The sequence below is a fragment of the Malaclemys terrapin genome, chromosome 18, assembly GCF_027887155.1.
Source record: "Malaclemys terrapin pileata isolate rMalTer1 chromosome 18, rMalTer1.hap1, whole genome shotgun sequence".
NCBI lineage: Eukaryota > Metazoa > Chordata > Testudines > Emydidae > Malaclemys > Malaclemys terrapin.
In genome coordinates this window covers 20,000,781-20,014,247 of record NC_071522.1, presented here as the reverse complement: position 1 = coordinate 20,014,247, position 13,467 = coordinate 20,000,781, and the positions used below count along the sequence as shown (strand labels likewise).

The 13,467-nt window shown below is 39.7% G+C and overlaps 1 protein-coding gene across 1 annotated transcript in view; it reads right to left on the bottom strand.

Annotated features, from left to right (window-relative positions):
- Nucleotides 1–13,467, bottom strand: part of TAF15 (TATA-box binding protein associated factor 15) — a 33,085-nt gene that overhangs the window by 18,244 nt on the left and 1,374 nt on the right. The window contains exons 2-6 of the mRNA XM_054008063.1: nucleotides 6,165–6,204; nucleotides 4,144–4,195; nucleotides 3,843–3,933; nucleotides 3,638–3,758; nucleotides 530–705 (exon numbers count right to left, since the gene is read on the bottom strand). Coding sequence (XP_053864038.1) covers nucleotides 530–705; nucleotides 3,638–3,758; nucleotides 3,843–3,933; nucleotides 4,144–4,195; nucleotides 6,165–6,204 — 480 coding nt within the window. The remainder of the gene's footprint in view (nucleotides 1–529; nucleotides 706–3,637; nucleotides 3,759–3,842; nucleotides 3,934–4,143; nucleotides 4,196–6,164; nucleotides 6,205–13,467) is intronic.

Sequence of the window (13,467 nt, the reverse complement as noted above, 5' to 3'; positions counted from 1 at the left end):
GTGGGACTCACCCTTATAGACATTCACTTCCCTCCCTCCTCTTAAAAATAGAATACTCCCAATGAAAGAAACAACAGGGGGGCTGAAAAAGAGCATGCCAATCACCTGTTATTGTTTAATTTAACTAAGGCAGCTGCTGGCTTGGGATGAAGATTCTTATAATGTTAGTGTTGATCAGGGCATCCACCCTCAAACCCAAAGTGAAAACCTTTCTTCCCCCACATAAGGAAGAAAAAGGTGAAAAAAAGTTTCAGGGATCAGAAAATAATTATCAAAAGGTGCCGAAAAATCACGCATACTTGTGGACACAATTTTTGCCCCCCACCAAGTCATGTGTAGTTAGTAAGAGTTCTCCATCATGCTACAAGAAACACTCACCAAATTGGAGAAAAAGGCTTTCACTGCTTTCCACCTCCCCCCAAATAATAATCTGTATGCAGCAACCCAGAATGTTTCATATCACAAAACAGAACCAAGTTCTTCAATTTAACTTGGCTAAAGATTGCTACGCTCATTCTGCACGCTCTACCTTGCGTGTTGTGACTGAAGCTTTCCTTTTGCTGTGATTGATAGGATTTCTGATGCTGACCATATGAGCCCTGTTGCTGGTCATAGCTTGACTGCTGGTCATATGAGCCCTGTTGCTGGCCATAGTCTGACTGTTGGTCATAGCTTGACTTGGGTTCATACGAAGAGGCTCTTCCTCTGAAAATAAAGAGGAACAACAATTAATTATTAGACAGTAAACAGAGTTTATATTCCCAGTATAGAGAGAGCAGAATAATGGCTACAAATGCATAATGATTCTGGTCAGACTTCAGGACTCAAAAAAACAACACCACACCTTTATTTATACAGAAATATTACACTGTTTGACCTGGCTAGGTGTGGCTTCAAATACAGGGGAGCAGAAAGATGTGTATTATCATCACTATCAAAGCCATCATCCGTTTAACAGCAGAAACAAACCAACAGAAAATGCTAACATGATAGGAAACATGGGTTTTATTTTATTGTTTTCTATTGATAATTTTAGCAATCATAGTGAAAATCCAGACCGCTAATGCAAGGACTGTTCCCTCCTGGTTTATACCTACTTCCACAAAGATCCTGGACCAAATTCAGCCATAGAGTAACTCCAACAAAATCAAGAGTTACACCAAGGATGAATTTGGTCCTCCATGCTATTCGGGATAAGAAGATTGAATCCAGATGCTTTCCCAAAGAAAGACAAAGTAAATTATATCAAATATGAAGTTCTAGCTATAAAATTTCCCAAACTCTGAAAAGCCATTCTTCCAGAAAACATCTGGGAGGACATTTGGGGGGAGGGATAGCTCAGTGATTTGAGCATTGGCCTGCTAAACCCAGGGTTGTGAGTTCAGTCCTTGAGGGGGCCACTTAGGGATCTGGGGCAAAATCCCTTGGTGCTGCTAGTGAAGGCAGGGGGCTGGACTCAATGACCTTTCAAGGTCCCTTCCAGTTCTAGGAGATAAATAAAAATAGGATATCTCCATTAATTTATTTATCTGGGTACAAATGGGCAACAAATTGTATAAGATACCTGGGGATTCAAATCTAAAACACCCTAGAAGAGCTCTACGATTGAAATGTCAAACCACTATTTCAGCAAATTAAAGAAGAAGATCTGGAGTGCTGAGGGCAGTATGCAATTTCTTAGTTGGGAAGAAGAGCCACAGTCAAATGAGTATTTTGCAAAGGATCTCTTTCTTCTTTCAAAATTTTCTTATAGTCCTCCCAGATAAAACTGTAGCAGAAATACCCTGGATGATGTTAGAAGTGTATACAGAATAAAAAAAGACCAAGAGTGAGTGCAGATACTGTGTACAGATCCATTACACAGCCAGCTCAAAGCAGTAGCAGATTAGAGGTGCTCTAACCCAGACAACAGTGAGTCTTTACTGAAGAAGACAATTGTGGCAGTATAAATACTGCTAGGCTACCATTGATTAATAAAAAATTCACATCCTCCAGAAATGTATACCCATCCTTTAGCAAAGGCTACTCTATGGAGTTTGGAATAGAACTAGAGAGAAGTTATTTTCCCTTGTCAACTACACCCATTACAAATAACCCATATCATGAACCAGAGAACGTTAAAGACTGGGAGAGCCATTGAAATACCTACAGTTGACCAGCTATTCAATACAGAAAACAGCACACTTGTCCAATTTTTTTTGGAAAATTAATATTTGACAGACATACCTAGTCTTTTAAATACATGTAATCAGAGATTTCAATTGCTTTAATTAAAAAAAAAATCACTAGAAACATGTTCAAGCAGGCTTGAATGGTGGTGTTATAATGCTCACTAATATGGGAACACCCTGGTAACCAGAGAACTCTGAGGAGTATATTATTTGTATAGTGTCTCCTTAAACAAAAGGTTTCAGAGTAGCAGCCGTGTTAGTTTGTATCCGCAAAAAAAACCAAGAGTACTTGTGGCACCTTAGAGACTAACAAATTTATTAGAGCATAAGCCCTCGTGGACCACAGCCCACTTCCTCGGATGCATATAGAATGGAACCTCTGTATGAGTTTTTTCATGAGGTTGATGGATTTCCATTCCATACGGCTAAATGCAGTGCCTTGCATAATGACAAGTTTCAGAGTAACAGCCGTGTTAGTCTGTATCCGCAAAAAGAAGAACAGGAGTACTTGTGGCACCTTAGAGACTAACAAATTTATTAGAGCATAAGCTTTCGTGGACTACAGCCCACTTCTTCTATATATCCCCTCAATATATGTTCCATTCTATATGCATCCGAAGAATTGGGCTGTAGTCCACGAAAGCTTATGCTCTAATAAATTTGTTAGTCTCTAAGGTGCCACAAGTACTCCTGTTTTTTTTCCTTAAACAAAAGGTCAGCTTTAATTGTTTTGTTTCTGATATTTACATATGAAAGATTTGCAAACCTGTTAAAACTTCCTAAATAAATAAACGAACAGTAGTTAAACAACAACAACAAAGATGGTCTTTATCCACTTCATGATTGCTAAAGCTTCCTGCTGTTGAGACAAACATCAGACCCCTTCTGTAGTTTGCTTTCCTCATCTTATTCCTAAATCAAGCCTGGCTGAACAGGAAAAAACAGCAGAAAATTGGCATTTAAAGTCTTCAGTTGTCAAATATTTAGATTGTCCTACAGTGTCCTGGCACCGAATTGGTTTACATACAATTCTGTAATCAAGCATTTGTATCTGTGACTATAAGACTAGTGACTCCTTCCACTTCTAGAGGAGTCATGCAAAGTATCTTACAGTGAAAGTAGGTGGCCTTTAAGAAAGTCAAATACCTCAAATGTCTATTGATGTTCTATTTAGATCATACTGTATTGGTAAATAACCTTTAAATTAAACACTATCCATGGCATCAACAATATAAGCAATAAGGAAGCCACAGAAATCAGGACAGAGAATGGTTAGAACAGACAATTGCTAGTATGACTGTTTAATCCATTTATCAGAAAATTACATTTTCATTTAAAGTTTCCAGAGCTGGGAGTTGGAGGATGTGCTTAAGGGTTGCTCTAGTAAGTGTCCTAATATAGCTACCTAACAAGGTATCTCTGGCAGACAGTGCTTGAAACTTACATGGTTAACTTTGTTTCCTTACCCTCCAGATGATTCTTTTTGTTGTTCCTGATTGCCATAAGACGGTTGGCCATATGAGCTCTGATTCTTATTTTCATAACCAGATCCTCCGCTATATCCTTGTTGTGAAGTTTGTCCATAACCTGAAAATTGAATGAGGGTATTTTTTACATAATCAAACCATGAATATTTATTTACTAGACAGTAAATTCAGCAAGCTAGCCAACCTGTTTGACTTTGTCCATAGTTTCCTTGATAACTTCCATAGTTCTGTCCATAGGAGGAACTCTCTCCACTCTGCCCATAGCCAGAATAACCCTGTAATTTAGAGAAAGATTTCAAGCAGAGGTAAGATCCACTAAAGGAAATACTATCTTTCCTTGTCTAGACTGGGGCAGCTCTATTCCACTGATGACTGATATTGGGCTATATCTTAATGCAGACAAGTCAAGTCAACAATCATCTCTTACTCAGAAAAAATAAAAAAAAATAAAAAAATTGAAAAGCACAAATTGTATTTCAATCTACCTGTGGTGCTTGTCCATAATTTTGATTGCCTTGACTGCCATATGATGAATAGCTGTAAAATACAGATGTTTTCAAATAAACTTGTATCGAGTATTAGATTAAAAAAATACGAAGTATATAGTAAACTATGCTATGTAAACTGCAAGTTTCTTGTACTTACTGTGATTTGGGAATATTTCTAATTTAAGTTTTGTCATTTATGTATTTAACCTATGTGTCTACAGTGATAAGCAGATTAGAAATGCAGAGATAAAATAATAGTTGACTAAGATGAAAGATTTGGTAGACAAAAGCTAGAGAATTTAAACTCAGATTCTGTTTCAAGTATAGATTTTAGGGTATAGGGTATACCCTATAATGAAAATGAATCTTGTATGAATCCAAATTATTCAAAATGAAAGAACACTTAAAAAGGTCAAATACCAAAACGCACAAAGCATACTAACAGATTTTAAGTCAGTTGCCTTTAAATCAGGGCCAACTCCAGCTTTTTTGCCACCCTGAGCAGCAAAGCAAGAAAAAAAATAAAAAATAAAGCCGCGATCGGCGGTACTTCGGCGGCAGCTATACCGCGCCGCTTCTTCCTTTGGTGGTAATTCGGTGGCAGGTCCTTCGCTCCGAGAGGGACTGAGGGACCCGCCGACGAAGACCCGGACTTGCCGCCCCTTTCCATTGGCCGCCACAAGCACCTGCTTCCTTCGCTGGTGCCTGGAGCCAGCTCTGCTTTTAATCAAGTACTGTTCCTATGATAATATGCTGAGGAGTCTAACAATATTGTAGCTCATCCTCATGAAAAACTGCACCAGCTTCAGACTACATTTACTTGATATTGTCCCATTTTACTGAATCCATCATGAACTTCACAGAAAAGTTTGAACTAAAATAAGGTACTGTTCAGGTGTGTAAAACATACATCGCTATGACCTATTTAACCATATGTTAATGTACACAGACCTATTGTAGACACTTTCACTAAAACAGTCAGGTGTAGCCAGGATTTTAATACTTTTGTAAAGGGATACTATTATCTACAATATCTTTTTCACAATTCAGATAATACTGCATAAATTCCAGAATTAAGTTAATTTCTGCAAACGTGCATAAACCCAGTTTTAGTCCATTTTTCCAATTTCAATACAACATTTTTAAATATCAACTTCACATGGTGAAAACCAGATTTAGGCCGATATCCTGCTATTGGATCTACATGGGGAGAGCCCCAGCAAATTCACTGGAACTGTGTATGGGCATAAAGGTCTGCCTGTGTAGATCCAATTGTAAAACTGGGGTTTTAGTATTATAACACACAAGCCAGCTATTGTATTTACACTCGATGTGCAGCAGAGAGCCAAATCCCTACAATTGGTTAGAAGAGGCATTCTGGGAATGAAAGAGCTTAAGAGAGCCACTTGTCCAATAACAAACACATACAAGTGATTGTGAAGCAGCCCTCTAAATTTAAAATGCATGGGAAAGGTTGTCACATGGAAAACACCTGTGGCTATTTTATGAATCAGTTTTTAAATGTTCTTAGCTATGAATTTATTAATTTCAGGGAGCACAAAGGTAGGTTTTAAGTTCTTTCAACTAGTTTTGGGAAGAAAATTTACCTTACTTGACACTTCTGACTACCTATTTTGCCCAAAGTCTTACTACTTACCATATCTCTGACTACCCCACAAACACCTTAAGAAAGTAACAAAAAGAAAAAAATACTTGTGTATATTTATGGACTCATCCACACACATTCAGAAGTACTTCATATGTTAGGTTTAGGTCAAAGTGACAGTGGCTATTTACTTTCTTTCCCTAATGAATATTTGTAACAGAATGTAAATTCTTGTAGGACATCTTAATAAGGGTGCTTGTGTGACAAACTCTGTGCCTGAAACTCCCTGAGAATGTACCACCACATCAGGCCCACAAGGTATCAAATCTCATGAGGGGAATCCTGAATTCACCCACTATTTTTTGCAGACCCACACAACAATTGGCAGCATTAAAAAAAAAAGCACACATACCTCTGCTGCTGGCCCCCAGATTGACTGTAACTTCCAGAATCTATTTAAAAAAAACATATATATATTTTTAGTAAGCAGCACTGAGCACTTCCGATTCACCCAAATGAGACCTCAACTCTAGAGCACCTAGGTAAGGACCAGGGCCGGCTCCAGCATTTCTGCCGCCCCAAGCAAAAAAAAAAACGCGATCGGCGGCAGCTGTTCAGCGGCAGGTCCTTCACACCTAGAGGCAGTGAGGGACCTGCCGCCCCGAATTGCCGCAGGTGCCGCCCCTCTCCCTTGGCCGCCCCAAGCACCTGCTTGTTAAGCTGGTGCCTGGAGCCGGCCCTGGTAAGGACTGACAAGAAAAACTCTCATAACTAGAGTCAAGATGGTAAGAACCAAAAGGCAGAAGTTAACGGTTAATCCAGAATTTCTTCCAAGTCATTTATAGATTTTTCAATGAATTCAAAGAAATGAGTTCTACATAAAAAAAGTCAACCTATGCATGCATTATATGTTTCTTACAGTTTTTAGAGTAGTCAAAAGGGACAATCACCAAAACAGCAATGTGTCAAACTGAAGTCATTAAAGGACATCAACTTTAAAAACAGACATTTCTTTGAAAATCTTTTATCTATTACTTTCAGAAGTAGCTCTTAAAATTATTGTAAATGAAAGAAAAAAATTATTTTCTCGGGTTATTTTGTGCATTTGACAGCATTTATCAGTTTAGCTATTTTCCTTGTATAGTCAGCCAGTTTCTCCTTTTGTCTGCCAGACAAAATCATTTTTTAAAATCTGTTTGTAAAACAAAACTAATAGTGGAACTCAGGCAAGTGCAGTACTCGTAACTACTTTCACCTTTGTTGCTTTTTACTTTCACCTTGCTTTTTGAAATACAGATTTTACTTTGATGACACCACTTTAAGTCTCAAGGATTGCATGACTGATTAATGGGCACCCTCTGATGGCTAGAGAATGCAATACCATTATCAATTAAGAGTACACCATAAATATCTTAAAATAAAGAAATCAGGCAAAGCCAAATCTGTCAGTTTTATCTGATGTCCATTTTAAGACAATGGGTTATGTTAGAGAGCTTTTCTTGGCAAAGGAGCTGAGGGTAAGGTGGAATTTGGGGGAGCATTAACGGAAAGAAAGGCCTCCCTCCACTCCATGTCATTCCCCTGCCTTTTGGCAGTGGCAGGAAAATTATAATCACCAGCACAAGCCAGACAGAAACCCCAGTTTTGGTTGTTCATTTACAAAGGATGCAAGTTGTCCGAACAAAGGTTAAGACTTTACTACTCTACCTCCAAATGATGGAATCTTTCTGATAGCAGGCAAACAGATTCAGACAGCGCGAGTACATTAAAAGAATGTGGATTTTGAGAGACAAATCTCAGAACCATGGTAAGTTAAACCTGTACTTTGTAAGATATCTTAATAAGGGCCCTGAGCAGCAAACTCTGTACCTGAACGTCCCCATTAATATACTATTATCACATCAGGTCTATGAATCTAAACTTTAAAAGCTATCAGAGCACAACATTAGGGTGAGCATGCCCATTGCCTAGGTATCAGGGATTTAATATTTTGAAGTGTGAATTGCCTTTCCCTTATAGATTAGGCCTACCATACTCCTCTACAACAGTTACGGATAAAGGCAGATTTCCTTGGCTTTTTACGTTTTAATGGCTGATACCATTTACAATGGGTGATGTCAAAAACTCTTGATAGACCTGGGAAAATGGTATCTGTTAGAGCAGTGGTGGGCAACCTGCAGCCCATCAGGGTAATCTGATTGCAAACTGCGAGATATTTTGCTGACATTGACCATGCGCAGGCATGGTCCCCTGCAACTCCCAGTGGCCGCGGTTCACCGTTCCTGGCCAATGGGAGCTGCGGGGGGCAGCAGGGACATGATGGCCGCCACTTCCCGCAGATCCCTTCGGCCGGGAATGGCAAACCGCAGCCACTGGGAGCTGCGGGGGGCTGTGCCTGTGCACGGTCAACGTCAGCAAAATATCTCTCAGCCCACAATCAGATTACCCTGACGGGCTGCCCACCACTGTGTTAGAGACTGAACTTTACAAGTCATCTACATATGTCACTTAGCCATTGCCATGCCAACTCTGGTCCCTTTAGACCCTACACTACCAGTCACAACCAAAATTCTAACAATTTGTGTAATTACTTTTTTTAAGTACTTGTCAATTCACCTGCAATCCAATCCAAATTTAAGTCTCCAGAGATGAAAAATTTGAACATAACTATGGTTTGTGTGTGTGTATATAAATAAATCTATTTATATCACCCTACGCAGCCAAGCCTACTTTCACAGTCCACTATTAACTTTTGGTGATCTCACTCCAGCTCTCTCCTTCATCTATCCAGGCTCACACCTCTCTCTCTTCTCTTGGATGGCCTGTCTCCGCAAACTTCGTATGTCAAAAACTGAACTCATCTGACCACTCTAACCATCTCAACTATCCTTGACACTCAAGAACACAAGCTTGTTTTTAATCTTTGACTCTTTGTTTCCCTTTTTGACTCACATTGGATCTTGACAAATATTGTTGCTTCTCACTCTAAAAAGTTGCTAAAATCTGTCTCTTATCTCGGTCACCATTAGTCAAACTGTGGATTCATTCCATGATTCTTTCACCTGGAGTACTGTGACCTCCTCTTTTCCAGCCTCCCTCTCTCTCACCACTTCATTCTCAACAACACATTGGAGATAAAATTATATCCATTCTTGCCACTCTAACCACTTCTCCCCCTTCCATCCAACAAAAGCCTTCCCTGCACATTCCACTGTCCTCACTTTCAAGATGCAACACAATCCCTCCCAGCAGCCTACATCTCAGCTTACTTCTCCCTGCTCTCCTCATGTGACACACACCATGCATACTCTTTTCACTTTGTCACTCCTTTTCTCCTTCACTCCCACCTTCCTGTCATGTCATTGTTCATATTCTGCCTACACTATTCTTCCAAATCCATTTTTTTACTAGCTCTCCACTGCTGCCCTCTCAGTGATGTCTATTCCTTCTCTTTTGCCCTCCCTTATTCTCAATTTCAAAAAAGTTAAACATTCGTACTTAAGTTTTCCATGAAAAATATAATAATTTATGTACATTTGTTATAAACCTAGCCCCTCCCTTCACCTTGTCTAATTAAGGACCCAATCCTGCCAATATTTACATAAGTGCTTAATTATAAAGCCACATGCAAGTCTTGGCAAGATCAGGGCCTTACCCTGTAAGCTACTCAGGGCGGGAACTTCTAAAAAGCACCACACAATGGCAATAAATATTTTCAAATGGTAGTATCACATTTCAGGCTTTGTAAAAACAATAATTTACTAAAACCTAAGATCAACAGACAGATTTTACAGGTTCTAAAATTGAAACAAAAGAGGAGTTAGATTTAAACATTCCCTTTTTGTTTGCAACCAATGTATGCCAGCACATAAGGGCTGGAAAACAAGACAAACTGACCTAAATCAGCAAAAACAACAAGGAGTCCTTGTGGCACCTTAGAGACTAACAAATTTATTTGGGCATAAGCTTTCGTGGGCTATAACCCACTTCATCTGATGCATGGAGTGGAAAATACAGTAGGCAGGTATAAATACACAGCACACCTACCAAGTGGGGGGTCTGTGCTAATGAGGCCAATTCAATTAGAGTGGATGTGGCCCATTGCCAACAGTTGACAAGAAGGGATGAATATCAACAGAGGGAAAATCATTTTTTTGTAGTGACCTAGCCACTCCCAGTCTTTATTCAGGCCTAATTTGATGGTGTCAAGTTTGCAAATTAAGAAATATGCCCAAATAAATTTGTTAGTCTCTAAGATGCCACAAGGACTCCTTGTTTTTGCTGATACTGACTAACACCGCTACCCCTCTGAAACCTGTGCCCTAAATCAGAGTGAAATTCACATGTTTATTTTCTTGTCCAAGCTGACAAATGCAAAAGGGAAACAATCACTATAAAAGTGAAGATTAATTCAATTTTTTAAAAAATTAGCTTTAATGATCTCAGAGGTTACTATTAAAAAGGTAAGGGTATTTTTAATACATTTTTAACCTGAATGTCTAACCGCTTTCATGAGATATCAGTTTCAAAATGAACTGAAGCACTGAACCAAAGAGCAACATATCAGTTAAGAATGTAGCCAGCTTTAAGTTATTAACTTGTCCTTTATCCTTCTAATTTCTCACTTGTGACCTTCTGCCGAAGTGGGACTTTTCCAAAAAGTCTGAGGGTAACTGGACAAGGAGTATGTAAGATAAGAGAATACATAAAAACAAGAGGTATTTTTATATACTTTTTCTAATGTTTTGAGTGTCCTTTTTTTACACTGAACACAAATTGAAATAGACATACTGGGTGAGACCAATGGTCCATCTAGCCCCATACCCTCTCTCTGATAGTGGCCGGTGCCAGAGGTTCATTCAGAGGGAATGAACAGAACAGAGAAAGTTTGAATGGTCCAACCCCTGTGATCCAGTCCCGGCTTCTGGCAGTCAGAGGTTTTAGGGACACCTGGAGCACGGGGTTGCATCCCTGACCATCTTGGCTAATAACTACTGATGGACCTATCCTCCATAAACTTAACTGATTAGTCTACAAATTTCATATGTGGTTTATTTTGATAGGCTTAATAGGTACTAATATTTGAGTATTTTTGGAGAGTTTAGATGGTTATTTTGGGAGTTACTGTATATGCTATTTTTTTTAAAACCTGTAAGAAGTCCCCAGTAAAGCAGCCCCCTCAGCAGTTTTTCTTGAATTATTAGCATCTGAGACAGCTCTGCCTCTAAATTTTATCTTTTTATAAAAAGAATTGTGAGTTTGAGCAACACAGTGAGGAAAAAATGGAAAAACCTATTCTCAAATTCCAAATTGTTAAACCCTTTGGGGCGTGGCGAGAAAACTTCTACAATTTTACTGCCAAGTCTCACTCAGTGGGAAGGAGACCAATCTCATTCTCAATTGATTTTTAGGCCGCTTTTGAAATCTTTTCTTTATGTGCATTTCCACAAGACCGTTCACATCTCATGCCTTTCTTATCCATTCTCTAGCATCCAAAATGTCACAGCCTGAGACAGCACTGTAACAGCTCAACCCTGACAAAACAAGGCTGCCCCTCGGAAGCACCTGCAACTACAGAACTTCTCTCTTCGCCCTCAACTGCCATTGCTGCAGAGCTTAAAATAGGTTTCATTTTTATAATCAAGCAAAAGCAGCGATGTTTTATTTTCATATTGTCTCCCAACCCCCACACTCCTCCATCTACAATCCATTCTAGGTACCATGGAGCCTGTGACTATGGGACGCTTTCCCAAGGTATCAGTACCAGAAGTCAGAGACATTTGCATGTTGACAGAGGCAAAGGGACTGGTGTGTTCTCAAGGAAGCCCCATGGAGATTATGGGCCAGTTAATGCTGTGACAGCCTCTACTCCCCACCCCATCTAGGAAGAGCCTCAATCCCTTGATTCATAGATTCATAGATTCTAGGACTGGAAGGGACCTCGAGAGGTCATCGAGTCCAGTCCCCTGCCCGCATGGCAGGACCAAATACTGCCTAGACCATCCCTAATAGACATTTATCTAACCTACTCTTAAATATCTCCAGAGACGGAGATTCCACAACCTCCCTAGGCAATTTGTTCCAGTGTTTAACCACCCTGACAGTTAGGAACTTTTTCCTAATGTCCAATCTAGACCTCCCTTGCTGCAGTTTAAACCCATTGTTTCTGGTTCTATCCTTAGAGGCTAAGGTGAACAAGTTCTCTCCCTCCTCCTTATGACACCCTTTTATATACCTGAAAACTGCTATCATGTCCCCTCTCAGTCTTCTCTTTTCCAAACTAAACAAACCCAATTCTTTCAGCCTTCCTTCATAGGTCATGTTCTCAAGACCTTTAATCATTCTTGTTGCTCTTCTTTGGACCCTTTCCAGTTTCTCCACATCTTTTTTAAAATGCGGCGCCCAGAACTGGACACAATACTCCAGCTGAGGCCTAACCAGAGCAGAGTAGAGCGGAAGAATGACTTCTCGTGTCTTGCTCACAACACACCTGTTAATGCATCCCAGAATCATGTTTGCTTTTTTTGCAACAGCATCACACTGTTGACTCATATTTAGCTTGTGGTCCACTATAACCCCTAGATCCCTTTCTGCCGTACTCCTTCCTAGACAGTCTTTTCCCATTCTGTATGTGTGAAATTGATTTTTCCTTCCTAAGTGGAGCACTTTGCATTTGTCTTTGTTAAACTTCATCCTGTTTAACTCAGACCATTTCTCCAATTTGTCCAGATCATTTTGAATTATGACCTTGTCCTCCAAAGTAGTTGCAATCCCTCCCAGTTTGGTATCATCCGCAAACTTAATAAGCGTACTTTCTATGCCAATATCTAAGTCGTTGATGAAGATATTGAACAGAGCCGGTCCCAAAACAGACCCCTGCGGTACCCCACTCGTTACGCCTTTCCAGCAGGATTGGGAACCATTAATAACAACTCTCTGAGTACGATTATCCAGCCAGTTATGCACCCACCTTATAGTAGCCCCATCTAATTTGTATTTGCCTAGTTTATCGATAAGAATATCATGCGAGACCATATCAAATGCCTTACTAAAGTCTAGGTATACCACATCCACCGCTTCACCCTTATCCACAAGGCTCGTTATCCTATCAAAGAAAGCTATCAGATTGGTTTGACATGATTTGTTCTTCACAAATCCATGCTGGCTATTCCCTATCACCTTACCACCTTCCAAGTGTTGGCAGACGATTTCCTTAATTACTTGCTCCATTATCTTCCCTGGCACAGAAGTTAAACTAACTGGTCTGTAGTTACCTGGGTTGTTTTTATTTCCCTTTTTATAGATGGGCACTATATTTGCCCTTTTCCAGTCTTCTGGAATCTCTCCCGTCTCCCATGACTTTCCAAAGATAATAGCTAGAGGCTCAGATACCTCCTCTATTAGCTCCTTGAGTATTCTAGGATGCATTTCATCAGGCCCGGGTGACTTGCAGGCATCTAACTTTTCTAAGTGATGTTTAACTTGTTCTTTTTTTATTTTATCCGCTAAACCTACCCCCTTCCCATTAGCATTCACTATGTTAGGCATTCCTTCAGACTTCTCGGTGAAGACCGAAACAAAGAAGTCATTAAGCATCTCTGCCATTTCCAAGTTTCCTGTTACTGTTTCTCCCTCTTCACTAAGCAGTGGGCCTACCCTGTCTTTGGTCTTCCTCTTGCTTCTAATGTATTGATAAAAAGTCTTCTTGTTTCCTT